This window comes from Armigeres subalbatus, chromosome 3, assembly GCF_024139115.2.
Source record: "Armigeres subalbatus isolate Guangzhou_Male chromosome 3, GZ_Asu_2, whole genome shotgun sequence".
NCBI lineage: Eukaryota > Metazoa > Arthropoda > Insecta > Diptera > Culicidae > Armigeres > Armigeres subalbatus.
Window position 1 is genome coordinate 174,125,069 of NC_085141.1, and position 25,761 is coordinate 174,150,829.

The 25,761-nt window shown below is 38.8% G+C and overlaps 1 protein-coding gene across 8 annotated transcripts in view; it reads left to right on the forward strand.

The window, feature by feature from the left end:
• LOC134220743 (synapse-associated protein of 47 kDa) overlaps positions 1-25,761 on the forward strand; it is a 90,519-nt gene that overhangs the window by 7,948 nt on the left and 56,810 nt on the right. For 4 of the 8 annotated variants that reach the window (XM_062699843.1, XM_062699849.1, XM_062699850.1 and 1 more), the window contains exon 2: positions 8,842-9,028. In XM_062699843.1, coding sequence (XP_062555827.1) covers positions 8,842-9,028 — 187 coding nt within the window. Of the gene's footprint in view, positions 1-8,242; positions 8,434-8,635; positions 9,029-25,761 lie in introns of those variants that run through there. The other 4 variants (XM_062699848.1, XM_062699845.1, XM_062699846.1 and 1 more) reach the window with 4 other exon arrangements.

Consider the following 25,761-nt stretch of genomic DNA (forward strand, 5'->3'; position numbering starts at 1 on the left):
CGTGCAAAGTCTGTTTGTGCTTTTTAAGGAAAAAGTTTCGCAATCCCATAAAAACATAAACAAATGGCACTTATGAATCACAGAGCGACAGATTATAACGTAAACAATGATGCTCAGTAATTACCTGTCATTTAAAATTTATCTGAAAACAATAGGAGTGCATCAAAATCGTGCTTATACTTTTTGGGACACCCTATAGTCAAATTTCAATATACAAAATAACCCCCTTTTCAACACCTCCCACAACTTAGATACGTCCCATATTGTTAAAATAATCATATTGTATATTATATTAATGAAATTAAAAAAAAATAAAGTGAATAAAAATCGAAGAAATACTCCGGATAATCGAGTCTAAAATTCCGGAAAATCGAACCTCGGATAATCGAGGCCGACCTGTAGTAAAATTAAAAAAAAAATTAACCTGAGATTATTTAACCACCAATTTTAAATAAACTTTATTACTAAAGTTTGCCATTTAGAAATTAGAGTCTATTAGAATTTCTGGATTTCTAATAAGAGACCATGGTTTCATTCATTTTTCAAAATTTTCCTCAGAAGGCCACGTCGAGCTCAAAATCTCGAAAACTTCATTTAAATTTCTTATTGTACCATACTTTACCATACATAACAGGTAAAAGCGTATTTTTTTAATGTCTTCATTATTTTAAATACTTTATATTTTTCAAACAAATGGTCCTCAAAGATTTAAAAGCTTTGTAAGTCCAAATAGTTCACCGTCTAGAAATCCTAGAAATCAATTAGATAATTTATTCAACTTGTAACTCACTACCCGTTCCCATGACGCCGGGTAGATACCTTCTCGTGGTGTGTTACTTAATATGAGATACCATGGTCACACTGCTAGCTGCTAGCTCCTGGCTGATCCAACGAATATCATCCTCAATATCCAACTCCGTGGTAATTATGAGAGTGTCGCAGTCACTGGCCTCTTGCTTCCATCTTCTCTCTTCTTGCGATGAAGATGGGCGTGGCCAATAGCAGTAATCCTCATACTTTTGTTGTTTTTGCCTTTGGGAGCATCCATAAATTACGTAACGCTTAGAGGAGCAAGGGGGTTGCTCGAAGTGTGACAATCCATACACAAATTTTAAATGATTCATACAAAAAGTGTGACATAGTGTGACTGCCGTATCCTAACGGAACTATCAATTCTATACTGCCGCCTCTAATTCTATCATGAACATGTACGTCTAAGTTTGGATGATGATATTAGCATTTCCGTAACATTGTATAGTTTTAAGTAAATTGTAATAGGTTCAAATTTGAGTTCAACCCCATAAACGTTAGGGCTTCCTCCGCATCGAACTGCTATCGATATGCAGTTTTATTTCTCTGTGTTTGATTTCAACTTCTAGAATGAAAGATATGCCAGATCAAAACTTCAGTTTAATAAACCTGCAAGAATGATATTACTAAAATATATGAAGAAAAAACAGGGGTATGTCAAAAAGATTGGAAAAAGAAACATTTTGTCGCAATTCATATTAGCATATCTTTGCTTGGAATAATCCGATTTTCATGAAACGGACGCAGATTTTTTTTTATTTTACTCCTAGCTCATCTATTTTCGAGCGCACACATTTTACGAAGGTCGAGAAAGGCACCATCATCGCTTGGTGGATTAATCTGGGTTTTTAATCAAGATTATGTAATCATCGTCTTGAAAAATCATGAAATGTTACACACATGAAATTTTGCAGTTTTGGAATTGACTGCATAATAATAACCTATTCAAATTACGCCATTTATTACAATAGCAGAATCAAGATTGATGATGATCGACAAACTGTGGTGTCACCAATACTAGACGAAGTGAGAAAAGCTGTTCGTAGAACGGCAAGGCCGCTGGGATGGATAGAATCCCGGCCGAGCTTCTAAAAGATGGGAATGACCGACTGAACGAAAAAATCCACTAAGTGATGGAAATGATTTGGGAGGGAGAAGAAATGCCTTCGAGCTGGCTTGATGGCCTCATATGTCCTATCTACAAGCAAAGGCACAGACTCGACTGTGCTAATTGTCTTGGTATAACCACAGACAAACAGACATAACACTCGCCAATTTCCATCGTTCACTGATTTACTGGTCGATTCAAATAATCATTAGTTGGCCAATCGATCACTCGTGGCGCGAGCATCGGATTTGCTCGAGTTTGACATTTGCTCACTACCGTCAACTGGTTCGTAATTTGCCCAACTAACTGAAATCAACAGATGTCGTTAGTGTTACAACGACGATGTATTTGGTGAGTAAATGTTCAATGTGTTATGTCTGTTTGTCTGTGGTATAACACTCCTCAATACCGCTTACAAGGTAATATCCAAAAATTTTGTGTAGCAAACTGCACCCGTTTGCGGAGATCTTTGACGGTGAATCAAAGCGGTTTTCGAGGACGACCACAATGAACCAAATGTAACAAACCCTCGATGAATTCCGGGAATACAACTTGGCAGGACTCATACTCATCCTTGCTTGTAGATTTCACAGGGGCAAAGCGTACGACCTCAGTGAAACAGAACGAACTGTGGCATATAATGCTAGAAAGATCTGAGAAATTTTACCATTTCATCACCCCTCCCCGCTATCTTACACTTTTTGTATGAATCCTCTAAAAATTCTATGAGAGAAGAAATGCAAAGCAATGTAACAAAGATAAGAAATGTAACCATCATCAACAAGTCTTACTTGGTTGGTTTTAATTTTGCGATATCGTTGGTTTCGGTTTAGATCGCAGAGCAGTGGAAGAGGCTTTCGTACCTTTTGAACGGGAGACTGAAAAAATAGGACCTGGTGGCTGGTAGAGAACGTGGGAGTCTAAACGGTGTTGTTCCCGAGGTGGAAATGGATGGAAGAAGACGATTGTCGACGAATTTATATATCTTGGGATACTCGTTACATGTGATAATGAACGTCAGCTGCGAGGTGAAAAGGCGTGTTGCGACTGCAAGTAGGACTTTTACGGTTTGCGTAGCCAGCTAAAGTCTTGCAGCCACACGGACGAAACTATTTTTATACACATCGTTGATTCGTCTAGTCGCCCTGTACGACCATGAAGCATGGACGTTTAAATATGCAGATTATTGAATTCTCGGAGTGTTTGAGCGGAAAATACTGCGCTTAATTCTTGTCGACGTGATGGAAAATGGTAAAAGGCGCAGACGCAAGAATCACGAGTTGTTCCAAATTGACGGTAACAAACGCTTTCATTAGGACCGGTGAGTACTCTGCGGATACGAGACACCAGGACGACGTTCGTGGAGGACTAACGCGCACTTGGAGTTTTCGAAAAAAAAAAAAAAGTGCTGCTTACCATCTATGGATGGGTGCAGATGGTGAACGGTACGTGGAGGTGGCAAATAAAACCACGAAGTTTGCATCAGCTTATTTGGGAGTAATCATCCATCGTTCGCACCGCGAAAATCGGAAGACTGCGCTGCGGCGGCAAGGTGGATCGATCAGGTGGAGGGCGATTCGCGGACCCTCTTCATCTCCCTTATGTCGACTTTGTGCATATCCTGTGCATCCTTTTGGGCGTGGAACACCCGGCACATCACTAGTGCCTCAACTGAGAGTGTCTACCCGGGCTTGGATACTGCCAACAGATTATCTCGGTATCTTGCAAGCGGTACGCACCTGTTTACATTTCGTAGCCCATATAGTCCTTAATCAGCGTGGTGGTCATTCCGTCCTGCAACATAGTGGTACCATTTGTCTTACGGTGTAAAACCGACACTTGATCACAAGTTATTAGTCGTTTGAGTAGCCAAGCAATTCTTTGGCACAGCAGAGTGTGATTGATTCACACTCTATACAAATCCACCCATTCCGTTGTTGAGGGTAGTATGTGAAGTTCTTGATAATAAACAAGGTGGGCTCGCTTGACTGTTGATATACAACAGTAAAACACATATAACGATTGAGCAAATCAAGCTTCCGAAAGGGTATTACCTACTATGTCACAAAAGAGCTACAGCAAGGGAGGTTGTTACTCGGATTCTGATGACTTTTCCACAAACGGGACCTTTAAGTGGTCTTGTTGCGTAGGGGTTATCACGCCTATCTAGGTAGTAGGAGGTTGAGGGTTTGAATCTCTCCAAGACACTCCAAGACAAGACATGCACAGTCAAGATGTTTAACAAAAAAATGATTTTCTAACGGGCGAGTTGCCGAATAATATGCAATTAATCAATATTTTTTTTCCATATTTTTTTTAAATCAACGAAATAATAAAAAAGAGCAATAAAAAATAATAAGAGAATATTCATAAAAAATGCAAAAAAAATTGATGGAGCTCCTTCGTAGCTTAGTAGGGAAAGCACCTGTCTAGCATATTGGTTTCGTCGGATCAAACCCCATCGAAGGAAGTGGTTACCCTCCAATGCATTTTTCGAACTAAATCTTTCACATATTGTGCAATTGCACGAATCGAGTGTCAGATAAAGTAAATAAAATTGATAAATTTTTCCCTGAACTTAAGATGCTTTTAAAGAAGGAGCCATGACAAGAACTGCGTCAGGAAGAAATTGACTTTTCCGTGTTTTCTGTTCACCCACGACTGCAGGTTCGGAATGAGTCAATAGGTTCACCTTCCTTTCGAACTACTGTCCCAAGCCAGCTGCCACTTTCGCATCGAATCGACTCTCGCAATCTTGCGTTCTCCCGTCGTTCCACGTAGTCCATAACTCCATAGCAGTTGCGATCTTCCTCCAATAAAATTTTGATTTTTATGAAGCAGACCGCATCCATCGATATGGTCTGGTACGCACTTGCCACCTACAACCTGTATGTGCTATTGAGCCGTGTCAGCTTCCTCTTCGTGATTGCTCCAGCCGCCCAGACGGGCCACCGTATCTGAGTACAAACGTAGAAACTCTGGTTAGGAGTCTTCTCTTACTATTACTCCTACTACTTACTCCATAATCCTACTACTTACTTCATAACTCCATCCTACTACTTACTCCTTAACTCCATAACTCTGGTCAATGCTGAGGTGGCTTTTGCTGCCTTTGCTGTTGTACCGAAAGCCTCTAGGATTACTCCAAAAAACAACTTTTGATAGAAGGTCCGGAGACCCATAGAGTTATATACCGATCGACTCAGTTCGAAGAACCGAGGGGATGTCTGTGTGTAATTTTTTTTTTTACAGGGAGTAATGCATTCATGTTTTTCTTTTGAGATCCTTATCTAGAATGCTATCAGAAATCAAGAAGGGGAGTGGTCCTTGATTCCAGTCTTAGACAAAAATAACAAAAGCATGAGGATTACTACTCCTGGCCATGCCAATCTTTACCGTAACTAGAGAGAGGAAGGAAGTGGTGACGTAGTACCTAATTACCTAATGAGAGGCCACCGAGTTAGCGACACCCGCATAAGTACCACGGAGTTGGATAAAAAGGAAGGTATTCGTTGGGTCAGCCTGTAGCTGGCAATGTAACCGTGGTAGATCTTACCCCGCTACACACCTAGGTGTCTACCTAACATTACGGGTTGGGACTGCCGGGCCTACAGATACTACGCTAAGACACTCCTTTATCAGCACAGGCCGATCTCTCACTCTTCTGCTGAAGCAGACCATGCGCTACCGTACCGAAGTAGGGACACTCTCCGTGCACCACGTGACGCACTATGACACTCCTGCCTCAACACAAACAGATCACTCGCTCTCTGCTGAAACAACACACGCCCTCCCCTTCCGAAGTAGGAACGCCAAGTGGCACTCCCTGGGCTCCTTTGCGCTTTGAGCGGCACACGGTCGCTATGACAGGACCTGCTTGCGAACACATGTTGATTTTTGTAGAGGTTTAACAGAGCCCACTGCCAAACCCCACAACGTTCTAGGTACGCCCCCTAACTCGAAAAGGCCGTGGGGAGGGGTCGTAAGGCCCTTGGACCAGTGACGGGAAATGTCATTTCTATGTTATGGGACCAAGTTGCTAATAACCTTTTTTTAACTTTTTAATTATATTTTTTGTATAAACATGTAGCCCTCAAAGGACCCTATAACTTTTTCTAATAGGTCATTTCTCTAAATATGATATTGGCGGCGTGAGAGCCGAATTAGTGACATTCCGTGACATTTTTTTAATTTCGCTCTCATGGCTTATACTTTGTACTTAGAACAATGATCAGTTCGACAAAGTGCTAGGATCGTTAAACCATTAAATGTTAATAAATCCGAATTGTCAATACCTTCTGAAAAAAGTTATTAGCAAATTAGTAATTGCAATCCCACGACATTTTTTTGACATTTCCCGTAACTGCCTTGGACATAGTCCCTGTTGCCCCCATGTCTGTATGTGTGTATGTGTACAAATTGTGTAGACACACTTTTTGAAACTTAGCATTACCAGATTGCATTGCAAGTTGCATTCGACGGGGAATGCGGTCCGCTTGAAAAAAAAACCAAAACTGAAAAAAAATTTCAGTTGCAATGCGTATTAATTGATGCAAAAAAACATGCAAAATGATAGAAAACATGCGATCTATTCTCCTAAAGTGCTTTTTTGACATTTTTTCAATGCATTTTATGATGCACGAGAAAGGCATAACCGCCGCTAGGTGAATTAATCTGGGTTTTTAAATTAAAAATTAAGTCCAACACATGTTCTCCACTATTTCTATCGCCTCAATAGCACGTACTTCCACCTCATCTACTGTTTCTCCGATTACCAAGAGCATCACGTCATCCGCAAACCCAACTGTCTTCACGCCTCTTGGTAGTCTAAATTGCAAAAACCCGTCGTACATCGCATTCCACAATGTCGGTCTCAGGATGGAACCTTGCAGAAGACCAGCTGTTATTCCTACTGTCTTCAGTCCATTATTGTTTCGTTTAGGATTCTGCAGAGATACCCTGGAACCCTCATCCTGTATAGAGAACTAGCTATTGTTTTCCAACTCGCACTGTAGAACGCATTGTTCACTTCTAAGATAACAACAGCGCAGTAGCGATTACCTCTCCTTAAAAGGTGTAAAATGTTGCCAAACCAGATTCAATGGATACGGGGAATTAACTTATATCCCATCGTTATTAGCTGGTTATGGAACAACTTCTCGCAAGGGCAGCTGTTGTATAATTGGTAATACGTCCGTGTACTTAATGGAATAGTGTGGGTTCAAGTCCCACCCGAAACTTTTTTAACAATATCTCATAAAAAACACCTTAAATCACCTTAATCAAGAATAATAATTTAGGTCGCTAATAATATCTCATCATACATCACGCTACATTACGATTCGATAATAATTTTTAAGTTAAATTCTCGAATCTATATACATAAAAATGAATTTATGCCTGTTTGAACCTTATAGACTCCGAAAGTACTGAACCGATCGGCGTAAAAATTTGTATGCAGAGGTTTTTGGGGCCGGGGAAGGTTCTTAAGATGGTTCGAGATACCTCCCCCATTTGTATGGGAACTCCCATACAAATGAAACATCAATTTCTTCATAACTCGAGAATTAATCAGAGAATAAATCAATTTTAGGCGAAACGAAGTTCGTCGGGTCTGCTAGTATGGAATAAAAGTTGACTTCAATCCTACGAACGTTTTGGTGCGCTAAAGATAGTCGTTTTCCAGGTTATTGATTGAACCAACATATTCTTTCTTCGGGAAACTCTCACAGTTAATATCTTACTAGATACTCTATTATAAAAAACTATCTGATCTGCCCCTGCCTTACCCGGGCTGGGCAGTTGTTTTTCATGCACCAAGGGTAAATATCAAATTCAAGATTGTTAGCAGCGCCTCATTCTAGTTCTTTTTTGACTCAATTGTTTTAGATTCCGTCACAACTCACCTACTTAATACACTTTCATGGTTTTCAAACTATGTATTCCATTGAAAATAAAATCTTTCTTTCAAATCGGTCCATCCATTCGTGAGTTATATTGCCTCAAAACAAACGTAAACTCATTTCTTTATACCTATAGAGATTGATTTACTTATTATAATAAACCAAGCGTCTCCATCTTAACGAAGTTTCACTTGAGTATTTTTTGAAAGCGTAATCAAACGGAAACCGCAAAGGCGAAGGAAACTGACGAACATTGACAGATCTCCGGTCGGTCCGGTGAGGTTTTCCGACTAGTACGCATGTCTCACCCCAAGCACACGCTCGCCGTCGTCTACGATTCGGGCCTTTCGTACATCCTTCGTGCAGAAGCATGTAGATGAGGTAGTAGTTTTTCATCCTGGCAGATGCGCATTTGCAGAACGATTTCCGATTTGGAATTCGATCGGTTGCCGTGTCAAGTGGTGGACGAAAATTGAAATTCAGTGGTACTTTTCTCTCGAATTTATAGTGCTGGGAAGCCTTTTTCCAAACTCCTAAGCCTCCGGGTGTGAACACTCTAGCACCGCCAAAGCCCTTATCCAAAAAAGCTGGTAAAAACACGTCTTATCCTAGGTTAATTTCATTAATATAGAAGAATAGAAAATTCTTTGTCTCTGATCCTTATTGGGAGTGAAAATTTTTCTTGCCTAACTGGAAAAGCTCATCAATTAGAAGCAAACAGTTTTTCATATTACTATCGTTTCGATATTTTCAATGGTAATGCGAGCAAAGTGCTTTATTAATGCATAAATTGGAATTGTGGCACGTATTCTAGGTATTTCCATTTCCAAAAACTTTCCATTGTGCAGTGAAAAGTGCTCAGTGAAGGCATTCGAGCCAAAGGAGAAGAATTTTTCTCGTGTTACGTGATAATTTTTCGTCTGAATAGCAGTAATTGAAGAAAGTTCATTAAGAATCGGAATACAAGAATCACAAAAAAAGAATTTAATCTATCTAAACGAGAATACCTCGTCATTGCAGTGAATATGTTTTCCGGATTAACTAACCAAGTAAGCTCATGGATTGGAGCTGCTAAAGGCGAACCACAGGACGAGGAGGTACCAACTCCCCCGAATTCCGCTGCGACAGCAACGACGACGACGACAACGACAGCACCTCCGGCAGGGGACACAACAGGGGTACCCCTCGGTGATGAAGGTGACAAAAGGTAAGTGTGAACTAGGATTACAGCATTGTACAACAGTAATATATCTCATAATTGATCGGGTGCGAAGTTTTATGAGACACATTGAACATGATGTGGGAATAGCCATGTGTGTCATAGTTCGGAACCTAATCGACTATAATGAGAGACATCGCCTCTTGTCACTTTACTGGCTTCGAATTCAGTGAGAGTGAAAATTTCCAATCACATGATGCGAGGGATCCATCATGCTTCTGGGATTGGGTGTTGCTTTCCGTTCGTTCATAAGCTAATCTATTTTCTGTTTAAATACTGTTGGTTTTTCATTATGTACCTTTAATTTTCATGTTGGCAGCAATTCAGTTAAAATAATTCATTTGAATAAATTACATGAATGTCTTCCGCTGATGAATAAGATAAAAGTCCGATTTTGTTTTAGTTTTAATGACTTTAAATTTTTGCTAATGTATAAATAATATCCATTTCTCAGAAAGCACGTTTTTTGAATGGGAAAAACAAAAATGTAGCCGAATTTAGGGAACAAATAACCGACATCTATCCCTGACAGTAATGGTGAAAGGTGCTGCCCAAGTCGAAGAGAATACTTAAAATTATATAAAGCATCAAATGTATTTCTACACCATCAGTCTTCTAGAATATATTCTTTCGTTATATTTGTTTGTTTGCTTATATATGCAACGTGTTGAAAAAATAAGCATTTTTGGATATCTACCTTTTACAACAATGGAAATAGAGAGTGCTGCAGCCGGATTCTTTTACATTCGATTTGCTATCTTCATAACAAACATAACATCTTCATGCAAAAAATGCCATAGTTTACTTTAAAGACACTTTCATTTATCCTTAACTCGCGGCAAATACAAACATATTTTGGCTTTGTCGTACAATAAAGTTGTGCCGAAAGGCTATCATTTCACTCCGAAAACGAACTTTGTATATATGTTTCGCAGACCCATAGTGTTATATACCAATGGACTCCGCTCGACGACCATAGCACATGTTTGTCTGTCCGTGTGTGTGTATGTGTGTGCTTATGTGTGTGCACAAAAGCTAAGAAAAACCTTAGAAAACTTTTCATATAGTTATCTTTAACCAATTTTCTCGCCACATGTTGCATTCGACACAGGGCGTAGAATCGTTGTTGATCACTATTGAATTTGATAACGCCTGGCCTGCCCGACCTTTTCAAGCCACGGGCCAATTTTCAGAATCTGGTTATACCCCTTATTTATATTCGGTACTTACATAATTTTTTACAAGGTTTCAAAGTAATCAAAACGTTATTTTTCATTATTCCAGGATGGAGAAAAACAAAACACGATTTATTTGTGTTCTAAGATTGATGTTTATTTTCGTTTTTACATGATAGGTTAAAAATTTAATGGGAAACATGAAATTGTTGGCTACTCTGCGACGTTTATTGAATTTGTAATAAGTGACCGAAATTCGAAATATGGTTTTATCAGAAATTTAGATTTGAGATCGTCGTTGTATTGGAGATCAATAATCTCCATTTGAAACAGTAGAAGCATAAGTCTTAGAATGCCAGAGGCGCTGTTTTCCCATACAGCATTTGTGATCAACATGTTTCAACCATAGTAACCCGGATTTCACATAAAGGGTTTGCTCGGTACCTTCAATGTCAGATTAATTGTTTTTGATTACTTGTTCTCAAATGTGAAAATTGGACTACTTTGATGGAAAACGTGAATATCTGACACATAAGGAACCGTCTCAAACAAAACATGTTGGTCACAAGATCTGAAGCGCCATTAGCAATCTAATACTTATGCATCTACTTTTGAAACATTCCAATTACATTATTCACATCAGTAAACGGTGTTTAAAATGGAAATAACGTTACTGTGTTCTCGAAAATTACCGAATAGGCCTGAAAATTCCCATTGAAGGGCCTCGATTTTACCAGCAACTGTGTTAAAGTGTTAATTTTGTTTTAAAAGCTTTATACTACGAACTTCCTAATAATCCAGTAAACCTATACTCTGCTTCCATTTCTTTCAACATCATTTAAAATTGGTGATGATTAAGTTCCTCCGCGATGACAAAATTGATTGTTTTAATGATGAGCATCAATAATCCCGGTGTTCAACTTAATCTGTAGATTAAAAAAACACTTTAATAAAGATTAAAAAAATGAGCATCAATACTTTAAGGTTATTGATCGTTTTCCCTGGTTAACTCTCATAAGAGAGTCTAAGCTCCTCCAGGTCAGTTTCCCTCAGGCCTTTTACGGTAGTCATTCCACTCATTGGGATCAAAGCTTTAAATTCCTCTGTGATTTGAAGATAAAGACAGTTACATGTTCCATGGTTTTCACATCGATAATTTCATCGATTGCGAGAAAGTAGAATCTGGAGGAGGAACCAGGAGGCTTTTTCACGTGACATAAGTTTTCAAATCTCTCCGCCGACTAACACCAATTGCAAGAGAGTTCGTGGGGCAGTACCAGGCGGGATTTATGAGTGAACGCTCTACCACAGACCAGGTGTTCGCCGTACGTTAGGTATTGCTGAAATGCCGCGAATACGACGTGCCCACACATAATCTATTTATCAACTTCAACGCCGCATATGATACAATCGATCGGGACCAGCTATGGCAGCTAATGCACGAAAACGGATTTCCGGATAAACTGATACGGTTCATCAAGGCGACGATGGATCGGGTAATGTGCGTAGTTCGAGTTTAAGAGGCATTCTCGAGTCCCTTCGAAACGCGCAGAGGGTTACGGCAAGGTGATGGTCTTTCGTGTCTGCTATTCAACATCGCTTTGGAGGGAGTAATACGAAGAGCAGGGACGACATTGATACCATGGCACGTAACTTTGAGAGGATGGAAGAAGCCTACATCAGACTGAAAAGCGAAGCTAAACGGATCGGACTAGTCATCAACACGTCGAAGACGAAGTACATGATAGGAGCGGCTCAAGAGAGGTCAATGTAAGCCATCCACCACGAGTTTCTATCGGTGGTGACGAAATCGAGGTGGTTGAAGAATTCGTGTACTTGGCTCACTGGTGACCGCCGATAACGATACCAGCAGAGAAATTCGGAGACGCATCATCCGATCGAATAGAGTTCGCCGCCGTACCTAACTGACTATCTTCAAAACGCTCATTAGACCGGTAGTTCTCTACGGACACGAGACCTGGACGGTGCTCGTGGAGGACCAACGCGCACTGGGAGTTTTCGAAAGGAAAGTGCTGCATACCATCTATGGTGGGGTGCAGATGGCGCACGGTACGTGGAGAAGGCGAATGAACCACGAGTTGCACCAGCTGTTGGGAGAACCATCCATCGTTCACACCGCAAAAATCGGAAGACTGCGGTGATCCGGGTACGTAGCCAGAATGTCGAACATTAATCCGGTGAGAATGGTTCTCGACAACGATCCGACGGAACAATAAGGCGACGTGCACAGCTGGCAAGGTGGATCGATCAGGTGGAGGACGATTTGCGGACCCTTCGCAGACTGCGTGATTGGTGAATATGCATTGACATTTCACCGCCCTTCACATTAACAAGTTCACCGTACTGGAATAGTTTCATCCATGTTTTAAAATCAAGAAATCAGTTTTGAAACGATTTAGTTGATGGGTGGACTCGAAGTCACGACACTCACTAACAACAAAACTAACCCGTACTACCATTTTCGACTTCGTGTTATAAGTTTGTTGTTTCGGTAATCCACTCTTCAACCAATAGATTGAATTAATAAAAATTGCGGGCCGGTTCTGAAGAATATTTTTTACATTTAACATGATGGTTGCAGGAAAATGATAGTGGAGATAGGATATCTAATCAAGGTTTGATCCAAATCGCTGGCATTTGATGAAATTTCGGCACTGGAAGGTGGAAAACAGTGCAAATTTGGAATGATTTGAATTCTCTTTGTGAGCATCAGGGACTATGTCCATAAAGGCGTGACGATCCAGGCTAACTGTGACTTGCGGTGCCTGTCTAGGGTGTGGTGAGGTTTGACAGTGGGCTCTGTTAAACTTCTTTGAAAAGCTGGATGTATTTGAAAGCAAGCACCAAAACAACCGTGGGCCGCACAAAGCGCACGAGCCCAAGTCATGGTGTTAGGTGGGACGCTAAACAGACCTGACACGACGGCCCTCCGATGAGACAGAAGGTTTGCGCAGGCTCAATAAGTCGCCTGTAAAACCAAAAATTACAAACGACATAATAGATATTATGGCTAGATATAATCGTCAAAGACCTAGGTGATGTAAAAAGCATCACGATTGGAAATTTGAAATATGGAACGACGAGAAGTTAGGTTTCGCAGATGCGACAGGATAATCCACGATGAATTACATCGACGTTATACCGCTACAGGATATTTACTGTAGAGGACAGAATGCGTGGAAAAGCGGGCATCGAGCGGCTTCATTCTACCAAAGCTGTAGCACCAGCAAAGAGCTGTGAACCTTCATAGTGGTGGGCAAAATAAGCCAATCGTGATTGGGTGGCTTCCAATTAACGCAAGGATGTGCAAGCTGAAGATTAAAGGCCGTTTCTTCAACTATAGCATCATCAACGTGCACTGGCCACACGAAGGGAGACCTGACGACGAGAAAGAGCACAACAGGAGAAAACATACGATGGATGCCCACTGCGGGACGCCAAAATCGTCATCGGTGACATGACCGCCCAGGTATCCAGGTTGGAAATGTATAGGCCGGTCATCGGACCGGATAGTCTACATACCGTATCGAATGACAACGGCCAACGAGGCATAACATTTGCAGCCTCCCGCGGAATGGTAGTCAGAAGCACTATCTTCCTCCACAGAATATCAACAAGGCCACATGGAGATCACCTAACCAAGAAACATAAAACCAAATCGACTACGTTCTAATCGATGGTAAACTATTCTTCGACAAGTGCGAATATTGAATCCGACCACTACTTCGTTACAGTATGCTTGCGCTCAAAGCTAGCAACTGTGTACAACACGGCGTCGAAGTCGAGCGCCGCGGCTAAACATTGGGCGGCTACAAGACGGTTGGCTAGCCTAAGACTACGCGAAGTGGCACTCTTGAAAATGGCTGGAGAAATATTCGATCCGCCTTTGGAAGCAATGCACGGTGTATTCAGATCAGATAAACGACTGGTATTACGGCGAATATGAGCAGTTAATGGATATTATTAAGCTTATACAACACGGCAGACTACGGTGGGCTGGTCACGTTGTTCGTATGCCGGAAGAACGACAAGCGAAGATAATATTTAGTTGAGAACCCGGAAGAGGCCGCAGGCTTCGTGGAAGGCCGCGTACACGATGGCTTTTTGCAGTTGAAGAGGACCTGAGGGCGCTCAATGTTCAGGGCGACTGGAAGCGATTGGCCCAGGATCGAGTCCAGTGGAGAAGGATACTCCATTCGGCGTAGGTTCATCGAAGAGCTGTAGCCCATCAAGTAAGTAAGTATGAGCAGTTAATGAAGGAGAAGAATTCATCATGCGCAAGATTGCTGCAACATCGCACGAGAGCGGACGAGGCACGATACGAATAGGCGCGGAACAGGCAAAATCCGATTATCCGGAGGAAAAAGCGCCAGCTGAAAAATCGAGACCGTGGAGAGACGGAGCAACTGTACCATGCTAATAACACACACCAAGTTATATATGGTCGGGGTTTTGCCAAATCACACCAAGCGCCAATGAAAAATGTCCTTTATTTTTGCCAAAGTTTTCGTGTAACAGATTTAATTAATCACAAATCACATCGGACATCGTTCAACGCCATAACTGAGGATATCCTACAACAAATGTACGCATGAATTGACATAAAATACATTCTGTTTTCCTTTTGCGAACAAAATATCACAAGTCATTCAAAAAGCCGCTTGGTGCGGTTTGGCTGAACCCCGACCATATGATAAGTTGAACCGTTCACGTAACGGCCACGTGCCACAGCCAGACATGCGTAAGGTTAAGGATATAAACGAGGACTTTCTTACAAACGAGCCAGAGGTGACGGCAGCATTACTAAGAGCACCTGAATGGCGATGTGGCAAACAACGATGGTGGTATGGTGACGAACATGGGAGCATGCGCAAAGGACATAGTTTTCCAGCTCCGGATCTCCACGAAATCCAGGAGGAGATTAGACGGATGAAAAACAACAAAGCCCCTGGGGTTGACTAATTACCAGGAGAGCTATTTGAGCACAGTGGTGAAACACTGGCTAGAGCGCTGCACTGGGTAAATTCGAAGGTTTTTGAGGATATGAGGTTCTGCCGCAGGAGTGGATGGAAGGTATCGTGTGTCCCATCTTCAAAAAAGACGGTAAGAACTACATCAGAATGAACCGCGTAGCTAGCGGTTCGGACTAGTCATCAACACGTCGAAGATGAAGTACGTGATAGGAAGAGGCTCAAGAGAAGACAACGTGAGTCACCTACCACGAGTTTGTATCGGTGGTGATTTCACTGGTGACACCCAATAACGATACCAGCAGAGAAATTCGGACACGCATCGTAGCTGGAAACCGTACATTCTTTGGACTCCGCAGGACGCCCTTATCGAATAGAGTTCGCAGCCGTACCAAACTGCTACCCAGCAAGACCAACAAAACATCTGTTAAAAATGATTCAATTTCTGTCAATACTATCTTGCTCTGCCTGCAGTGAAATTTTTTGTACTGTCATTTTTAAGTTTAATTTGATTTCAATTTGCGAATCGGATCAAAGCCTTAGTGTTCATTAAGCAGTTCCACAGTTATTAACTGCGAGGTTTCTAATCCATGTTACCATTTTTGCATTCGTATATCATGAGGCCAACACGATGATACTTTTATGCCCAGGGAAGCCGAGACAATTTCCTACCCGAAATTTTCCTAGACCGGACAGGGAATCGAACCCAGCCACCACCAGCATGGTCATGCTTTGTAGCCGTGCCTCTTACCGCACGGCTAAGGAGGCCCCATCGTACCAAACTTATTAACAATGAAACGCTCATTAGACCGGTAGTTCTCTACCCGAATAAAAAGTACAGTAGAATAACACTACAATTTATTGTAACACTACTATTAATAACATTAAATTGGCAATAGATTATTTTGTAAATGAAAACATTAGAATGCATTGTTATGAACCATTTACTCAAATGTATATACGGGTTGTTAAGGCTCAATAGAATATACGGGTTGTTAAGTATCGTAACTATACAAAATCTGAAATTTTTCCATACATTTTTTTCGTCACACAATAGAGTGTATGGTTAATATATTGTTAACATATCCGAACAAAACTGTTCAAAAAACAATGGATTGTATTGTATTTGTATAGTAAAACAATACGATTTTGATTTCTCAGTTATGACAGCTTTACTGTTCAACAATGCTATTTAAAGGCAAACATGCGTATTTGACGCTATAGAGCTCGCTGACGTTAATCATCTTTCTCTTGCACGCGCACGAAGAGGATAAGATTTGTTTTCATCGGGAAACGCTTCCGAAGCGTTTCCCGATGAAAACAAATCCTATTTATTCTGTGCGCGTGCAAGAGAAAGATGATCAAACGTCAGCAAGCTCTATGAGGCAAATATTGTTATACGGTTTATTTACAATTTAAGAAACGTTTCAAAACTTATCAATGTATGAATATTATGTACGAAAACGTTTCAAAAACAATTGCAAGTATTGTTACATTAGAGAAATATGTTGATGTATTGTATCCTCAGTGTTAATAGAATCTGTGCAACCTTCGAGAACCAATATATCCTATTGTATACCGTACATTGTATAGTATTTCAATTGTTTACACTATTGAACCAATAGTATATTTTTATCCAGGTAGGGACACGAAAACTGGACGATGCTCGCGGAGGAGCAAAGTTTTCTAAAAGAAAGTGCTGCGTATCACAAGCAAAATTGAGGTAGAAAAATATTTGCTCTACACCCAAACAGGCCATGGCCCATTCTATATAGGGGAACGGTTCGCCACTTCGTCTCATAGCTCCTATTTCCATCTCATCAAAAACAAAGCAATGGAAAGGAATTTGGTTTGTTTATTATTTTTTTGGTTTTTATAGCAGTGGGCTCGCATGTTGACAAGAAGTAGCGACGAATTTGGTGTCGTATTTCTTTGTTTACCGATGAGATGGATATATGTACAGTGAGATGGAGATCGGAACAGTTCCCCTACGAACATTTTGTAATCGGGTTTACACAAAATATCGACATCATTCTAGATAAACTACTCGAATGAACCATTTTTCGGATTTTTCAGATTTTCCTAGATGCCGTGCGTTGGCCACCGGGGATCATTGTTAATTAACCTTCTACAACTCAAATTTTTGTTTTCGCTCCAAATCACTATTTTGCTTTTTAGAATCGATCATAAAATGTTTTGGACAATTGAAATTCAATTGGGTCCTAAAATTAAGAATCGATATTCGATTTTCTTTTAGGGAACGATGAAGCTAATCATCCTGAAAGCGTCAGATTTTTTTCCGACTCTATAGTCGAAGGGACATTGTTTAATTTGAAATTTTAAAATAGATGGAAATGCTTCTCAACCTTCTCGGTCTTTTTTTTCACTTACAAAACAAAGTGGTATAATTTGGTTTCAAATGCACTAGCAAAACACCGCAGGCACTTGACTCAACCGTTGATAGTTAATCGGCCTGACGTTTTTGGCTGATGGTTCATTCGTCTGAAAATTTGATGTTGCCTTCTCAGCAACAGAAGTTACTCAGCCCGAAGTCTTAAAATGCCTCAAGCACAAAAACAATTGACTTAACATATTAGTGTACGAATTAAGGAAGTGTCTCTCATTTAGACATACGACGTTTTCGAAAATAATGCTAGAATTAGTCATTATATATTTTTTTTTATAAAATTGTAGAATTTTGAAAATTAACTTTAAACCACATTTAAACATGCATTGAAGTTTATATTATTGATCTACATAAGAAAATTTTGCAAAATCTGAACAATAAAAAATTAGAAAAAAAATAGAAAGTTAAGAGCTGTAAAGTCATATTGCGCTGCGTTAGGACAAACTTTACTTGACGGCCACTTTCAAAACTTAGGGCTGTTCTGTGAATCATAAAAGAGTGAGAGCTATTAACCCTTTATAAGGCAGACGAATCTGAACAATAAATTAACAAAAACAACAATAGGACACAATGTTGACATGGTATTAAACTCAAATGTATGTTTGTTATACATTAAACAGTTCAGAAACATTGAAAAATTGGTGGCAATATAGTTGCCACTGCCCGCCAAGCGGTAAAACATTGGTGGCAATATAGTTGCCACTGCCCGCGAAGCGGGACAACATTGGTGGCAATATAGTTGCCACTGCCCGGCAAGCGGGAAAACAGGCAACAACAAAAATATAAAAAGATTTTTAAAAATTTGGTTTTACGTAGAACCAGTCGAATCAAAGTACGTTACATTTTTTGGTGAAGAGTCCTAGTCAGAAAACGCATTATAAGTGAAAAAAAAATTTTCGCATTTTTTCTCCCAAGGGGGGACCCTTGGGAAAAAAACACAATTTCGTCAAAAATCCAAAAACCAAATATACAGAAAGGCAAAGCTTTTTTCACGCTAATCACGTAGTAATCTAACACAGGAGATTCAAAATAATTGATGCCAACGGGAAAAAATATATCTTTGTCGTTTTTTTAACGAATTATAACTGAAAATCCTTCTTCCACTCCAAACTTACGATCTGTTCGTAAAAAAACTGTTCTCAAATAGACATTTCAATTTTTTTTATGGCTCATATTCATCTGGGGTGTTACTAGGAAGCAAATAAAGTCACTACATGTGAAATAATAAGTAGAGCTCTTGTTAATAAATAGAAAAACATATTATATGTTGGTGGCAATATAGTTGCCACTGCCTTATAAAGGGTTAATGCACTCTCAGAAATGATTTAGAAGAAATCGTGGTGATTGCCAGGGTTGCTGTACAGTACATTCTTGCCACATGCCCTGCATATCGAACTGCAAATAAAGAACAGATTATGTAATCATAACAAAGATAGTTATTCATTTATCATTTGCATTTTTAATATATCAATAATAACTTATTTTTTATTTCTCTTTCTGCAAAAATGCCGAATTAATTTTCTCTGTTGCTACATATCAAATTTAAGAAAAATGTGTCCTAAGTTTTATAAAATATTTCAAATGTATCATATTATCGTTGCCAGTGCCAACCTGTACATATTATTGTCATTGTACGTAGCTGTTTTTTTTCTTCAAAAATGGCTCTTCGGTGCAAGCTTTTCGTCATCTTTGCGTCGGAAAACCTGATGTTTTCTGTTCCAAACGTTGTCAATTTTTCATTTTTCAACATAATTAAAAAATCCTACGTACAATGACAAGAAATTTGGAGAAAATGGGAAAATATCTATGATGTGCACCAATTAGAAAGTTGCCATGTGTTTCACCTAAAAAGGGAAAATCCATTTACGTAACGCAAAAAAATGCTATTTCCAACCATCTCTTCCACCTATGTTACACTTTTTGTAATTGTATTTTAATAACTATACTTTTTGTATAGAGCATCTGAAAAAAAATGTATGAGTCATCGCACTTCAGACATCCTCTAAGCGGTACGTTATTTATGGATGTTCCATCAATAACAGCTGTTCCGGTTTAAAAACATTTTTAAAATATGTTGTGTATTTTGTTATTATCAGTTGAATCAAAGTTAATTGCATATTTTCCGGGTATTGGACATTCACTGCTAAAATTTCAGCTCAATTGGTCATCGAGGAACAAAGTTACAGCATGCCAAAGTTGGCTATTTTGTATGAAAATTGAACATTGTTGCTATTATTCTGAACACCACTGTATATTATGTGGAAGATTTTGATTTGAAAAATGTATTGGAGGTAACCATTTTTCTTCGGTAAGACTCGAACCCACGACCCTGAGTAAATTTTCTAAGAACAAGTGTTTACAGGGTGTCTGCAAATTATCCGTACAGTTTTTGAGAATTTGCTTCTACAGTTCAAAAACAGACAATAGTAGACTGAATCAGTAGCCTTTTGGCCATAACAACTCAGCAGGATGTAACAAATGTTGATTCTGTCGTTTTATGTACAAAAAACTTTTAGTCTTTGTGAATGCTTTGCCTTCTTACTCATCGTATTTGAATTTAATCTATCATTCGATCTGATCCTTCTGTAAAACAACAGCCAGTAAAGAACCGAATATATTACCGAGACATTTGAAATCATGTTACAATCGTCAAAAATGTCTGAAAAGTATCTGTATAGAAACTTGTGGCCGGATTTTTTTCCGATACGATCGAAGACGTGTAACTCAGGATACAGGGGTCATTTTGAAGTGAACAAATGATTCATGTAATTCTATTATGATAACATGCAATGAATGCTGGTTTTTTAATTTGTTCCTCAAAATAATTATAAACGGATAAATTGCGGACATCCTGTATTACGAGGAAAAGTAGATAAGGAATCTCAAAATTAAACCATGCAGTTTAAACATAACAGAGATTTAGCATTTAGCAGAGATTGAAGGACGGTTGAATTCATGAATAAAAGCCATAATTATTCATTTCTCACCTTCCTCGCGCATTATTAACGTACTAGTTTATTTGTATTACTCTGAAAAACTTCTCATATACCCGGGATTTTCCTAATTTTCGAACCGTGACTTTTAAGTTTAATTCGCGAAATGAGACAGAACCTCAAGCGACAGTATTGGGAATTATCATTCTCCATGGAATCGACGTTTTGTTCGTCATATCATTGAATGTATATTCATGCTTCATCTCATATGTGGAGAAATATCAACAGGAAATTTTTAATTGGCACTTCTGCATAATTATCTGTACAGCAACTTTGAATTCGCCATTGGCGCCTCAGTAGTGCTAGTTAGTAGTTGATGCTACAGGTTTAGAATTTATTTCTCTCAATGCAGAGTTTTTTCCTCAGTGAAAACAGCCGGTTACTGCAAAAACAGAAATACTTTTTCTTCCAATGGACGTGGGAGCTGATCTGGGTAATTGGCAAGTTGGAGAAAAAACTGTCGAACGGTTTGAACCGAACAGTTTTCCGATCTCATTATTCTAAACTTTTGTCGGAATCAAATTAAGGAAAATAACCATTGCCCGTCATGGACAATGGTTGTAATGCAAACTAAGAAGAGAAATGTATGTTGTTTGTAACCGATCACAAAGTTCAGTGCGTTTTTTTTAAATAATGAAACCCAAATTTCCGCTGTTTTCAGTTTAATGCTTATGTGACGAATCCCCTTAGAGGAACTGAGGGAGCTGAAATGGGACAAAAGTACAGTAGAATTATTCGAATGTAGGTGACGATGAGCGCTTATTGATTTTTATTATTAATTTATATAATTGAATCAAACTATTGCCACAAACGGACACACATTAAAGAGCTTCATCAACAAAAGACTAAACATTACCGTATGGATTTTTTGGTCACCGTTGTTGTATATGATCATGATGATTTATTTGCTAATTGCATGATCGGTGATGAACAAACGCTAATGAAAAATCGAAAGAGGAAAGTACGCAAGTGAGCGCAAGACAGAAACTACTTTTTTGAAAATTCAGCATGATCAACAACCTCTACATGCATAATTTTGATCCATTTGCTTGATTGGTTTTAAATTAGCATATGACCTCTTCCTTCCACTCCTCCGGTAGCTGTTCAGTTTTCCAGATTCTGAGGTAAATTACCAAAAATTTATATGTAAAATACTTTAGGGAAAAACATGCTCAATAGGTAGGTATTTCATTACCAAACGAGTAATAATTTGTGATGCGTTTGGTATTGTGTCAACTGTTAGGTCGAAATACGTATCTGCAAAGATAACAAAACGTAGTGGAATTAAATGGGAAGTACTAAACTCGTCTTAGACGGTTGAGTACATTCCAATAAAAAGAGCTTAAAATATGTTTTTTCTGAACACGCTGAATGTTTTAATCTGTTTAGTCTTTTGGTGGTGAAGTTCTTCAATGTGTGTCCGTTTATGGCAATAGTTTGATTTCAATCAACGTTTGATTTTGATCAACGTCATCTACACTCGAATGGTTCTACTGTGCTTTTGTCCCATTATGTCCCGGCTCCCTCAGGTTGACCGTAACGCTGTGTAGACACCTTTACGTGGTGCGTTACGAGGTAAGATCTACCACGGTCACATTGCCACCTACAGGCGGGTCCTGACCCAACGAATACTTTCCAAATATCCAACTCCGTGGTGCTTTGTGAGGGTGTCGCTGAGTGGAGAGCCTCTCTTTAAGTGTCACATCAACATTTTCTTTCCATCCCCTAGTTGTGGTACAGATGGACGTGGTACGGAGTAGTAATCCTCACGCTTTTGTAGTTTTTGTCTTAGATTGAAGTCAAGGACTGCACCTACCTTGATTTCTGATAGCAATCTGGACAGTGTTTTGAAAGGAAACATGAGTTTTACTCCACTTTCATTTTTTCATTAATTTGGAATTTGAATATTTTTTGTTTTCGTTTTTGTTATTCCCTCACTTTTCCATATTTGTGTGTGCTATATTTACTTAGTTTCATAATGTAATATTTTTGTAGTCTCGTATTTTAAAATTTTGCAATTTTTTGTCTCCATATTCTCTTTATTTGTATACTTTCATAGTTTCATAGTGTTGTGTTGTATGCTGCCATACACTGTTGATAAGGAACTGTGGTTTTTAATTATATATTTTCATATTTTTATTTATATGTTTTTCAGATATGTATTCATATTATAACGTGCTCATTTTATCATATATTCATTTTTTCCTATGTTCATATATATCCTTTCCTTTCCTATAAGTATACCTATGTATACTTTCATGTTTTCTTGTGTTTTGATTTATTTGTATTTTCATGTATCTTTATTTTCAAATATTTTTGTTTTAATATACATTTGTATTTTCATGTTTTCAAACTTTTGTTTTCTCATATTTTTGTTTTCATAGCATGTATATATAATAGTGTAAGGGTGTGAAGTTGTTTTCATATTTTATACTTTCTTATTCTTATGCTTTCATGTGTTATATTCTCATAATTGTGCTTGTTTGGATGTTTATCTCTTATATTTCATATTTTAGTTATACAGTCGACTCTCTACATCTCGATGTTCTATATCTCGATATCTCTCCCTATGTCGATGGTTCGCTCGGTCCCTTTAATCTACATACTTTTTGGCTTTCTACATCTCGATAACTTCCCTCTATGTTTCTCTATCTCGATGTGTTCTAATCATATTTAGTTCAGGATTCACTCACTTTATGTCGATGTTATCAAATTTTTAGGCTACTAGACCATCTTTGGACAATAACAAACACATCAAAAATAATAAATGACATTCGTTTTGTTGTCGTTTTGCATAGCGACGCGCTTTTTTCGATCTTGTATCCATTTTAATTTTTCGTCCATTCCTCGATCTCTCCCTATCTCGATGGTCCCTTCAATATCGAGATGTGGAGAGGCGACTGTATAACATATTTTCATATATGTACCCAGGGGGCAAGTAACTCTAAACTTTGCGATAATATTACTCATTGTCTCGCAGTGGTGTTTCGTGATATTTCTACACCCAACCAGCGGATGGCAGATTTTAATACAGTTCTGCATAAGAACCTTACCTTATAATAATGTGGCATATACAATTTTTGGAAGATTTTTATACAATTGTTGTATTGAAATCTTACAGATTTGTATTATATTCTGTATAAAAATCTTACAGAATTGTATATGCCACGAACTTATACAATAATTGTCAGATTTGTTTTTTGGGTGTAGTATCCACGATTTTCGTCAAACAACGAAACGATTGCTGGTTCGATTGTTATGGCGTTTGTCAGTTGGTTGATGAGACACAGTGCTCCCCCGTATTGGAGGCACCTGAATCCTACCTTGTACAGACTCTAGAAAGCTTTCTAACCGCATTTTATATTTCAAATGCCATCAAATCAAGGCGTGGGCCCTAAAGGTGCCTAAAGATTGCTCAGAAAGTAATAGTAATAAGGGTGGTTGTTCGGTGATTTTTTAAGAATTTAAAGGAGACTGAAATCATGTGTTGCCTAGAACTGGGTGGACTGTTTCGACAGGGTGGCGTTGTGCTTCATGATATTCCAACCAGGGCTCTTTGATCAATTTACCGTTCATACGACGTAGTTTTTCGCTAGTATTTGTTGGTATTTCTGGATACTGTCGAAGGTTTAGTGTTGGTTGCCCCTTAGGTGTACCCATATTGTCATGTTCTGCTACTTTCATATTTTTATATTTTCTTATTTTCAAATTTGTATATTTTCCTTTTGTTATATATTCATATGTTTATGTTTTCAAATCATTGTCAAGCAAATCATTGTTTTCTGGTATAAAGGAATCCTTGAGTATGAAGAGTAGAAACGTAAGTACAAAAACGCTGTAGTGGCGCTGTAGTCATTTAAATTATTTTGCCAAATTATGCTTCAACAAGCTTCAATTGGCCAGAATTTATGCATCATGCTGAAGTGCATATTTGGTTTCATCACCAACATCGGTTTGACGCATGTAGTACCGGTACTTTGGCTGCCAGATCTAAGTAACCAGTTGATTCAAATGAATAAGATTGCTAATGTCGTTCCTGTTCGCGTGACTAACATCTAGGTTACTTCGACCTGGCAGACAAAGTACCGGTACTACAAGTGTCAAACCGATGTTGGTGATGAAACCAAACGTGCACTACAACATGATGCATAAATTATGGCCAATGAATCACTCACTTTGAGCGTGGTTACAGCGGCACACTAGGAGTTAACTTTCTGAAATCAGTATGGCGAAAGGCAAAAAAAAAACAACTTATCCTAAGATTTCGTGTTAAAAAGTATTGAAAACAATGATTTTCCTTATTAAAATTGACTCTCTTCCTTGCCTAAAATAGACGTTCTTTAATAAAATTGACTCCTTAGTGGTGTAACTGTACCAATAGTGGCGAGGCTTATAAGAAATAAAATGATAGCACCCTTAGTGCTAATCTTTACCACCACTAAAGGAACGGAGTACCCATAAGTGGTTCAAACAATATTTGGTAGTTATTGTTGTTAGGAAGCATTAATCTCATTTTCTCAGCAATTTTATGAGTTTATCTATTGGCTGTAAAATTTCCATAATTATCTATTTAAAAAAAAGGTTCTACTAATGCCTCCACTTTTGGTACAGTTACCCTAATAGGCACGATTTTCGTATATCTTTCAAAGCTAGCTACAGACAGAGAAAGATTGATGAGTTGGTACGAGAAACGCGAATATTAAATGTAACTCTGTGAACACAGCAGCCAATCTTCTTCATGACAAAACAACAAATAATAAGGGAAGAATGGTTTACCAAGATCACTAGTTCTGGTTAATCACCATTCACCATGAAACAATTATGAGTTGGTCAACATTAGGGAAGGGCGGTCCAGAACTACATCTGATGGGTCCAACAAAAGGATCCGTTATGCCCATCTCAGAATGATCCGATCAATTTATATGGAGTTTCACACAAGTTGTGTGGCTTTATAAATATATTCAACTGAAACGAACATAAGCAAACAAAATGATCATCATAACTTTCAAAACTCAATCTTATCGCTAGAAATCAAGTGGGCACATTATACTATCCCTAGCAGCACGCGTATTCCACATGGGTTACGACAACTCATCTGTGACCAGATTTAGTCACTATACTATAAAGTTGCTGCAACCATTTTTCCTGACATGTG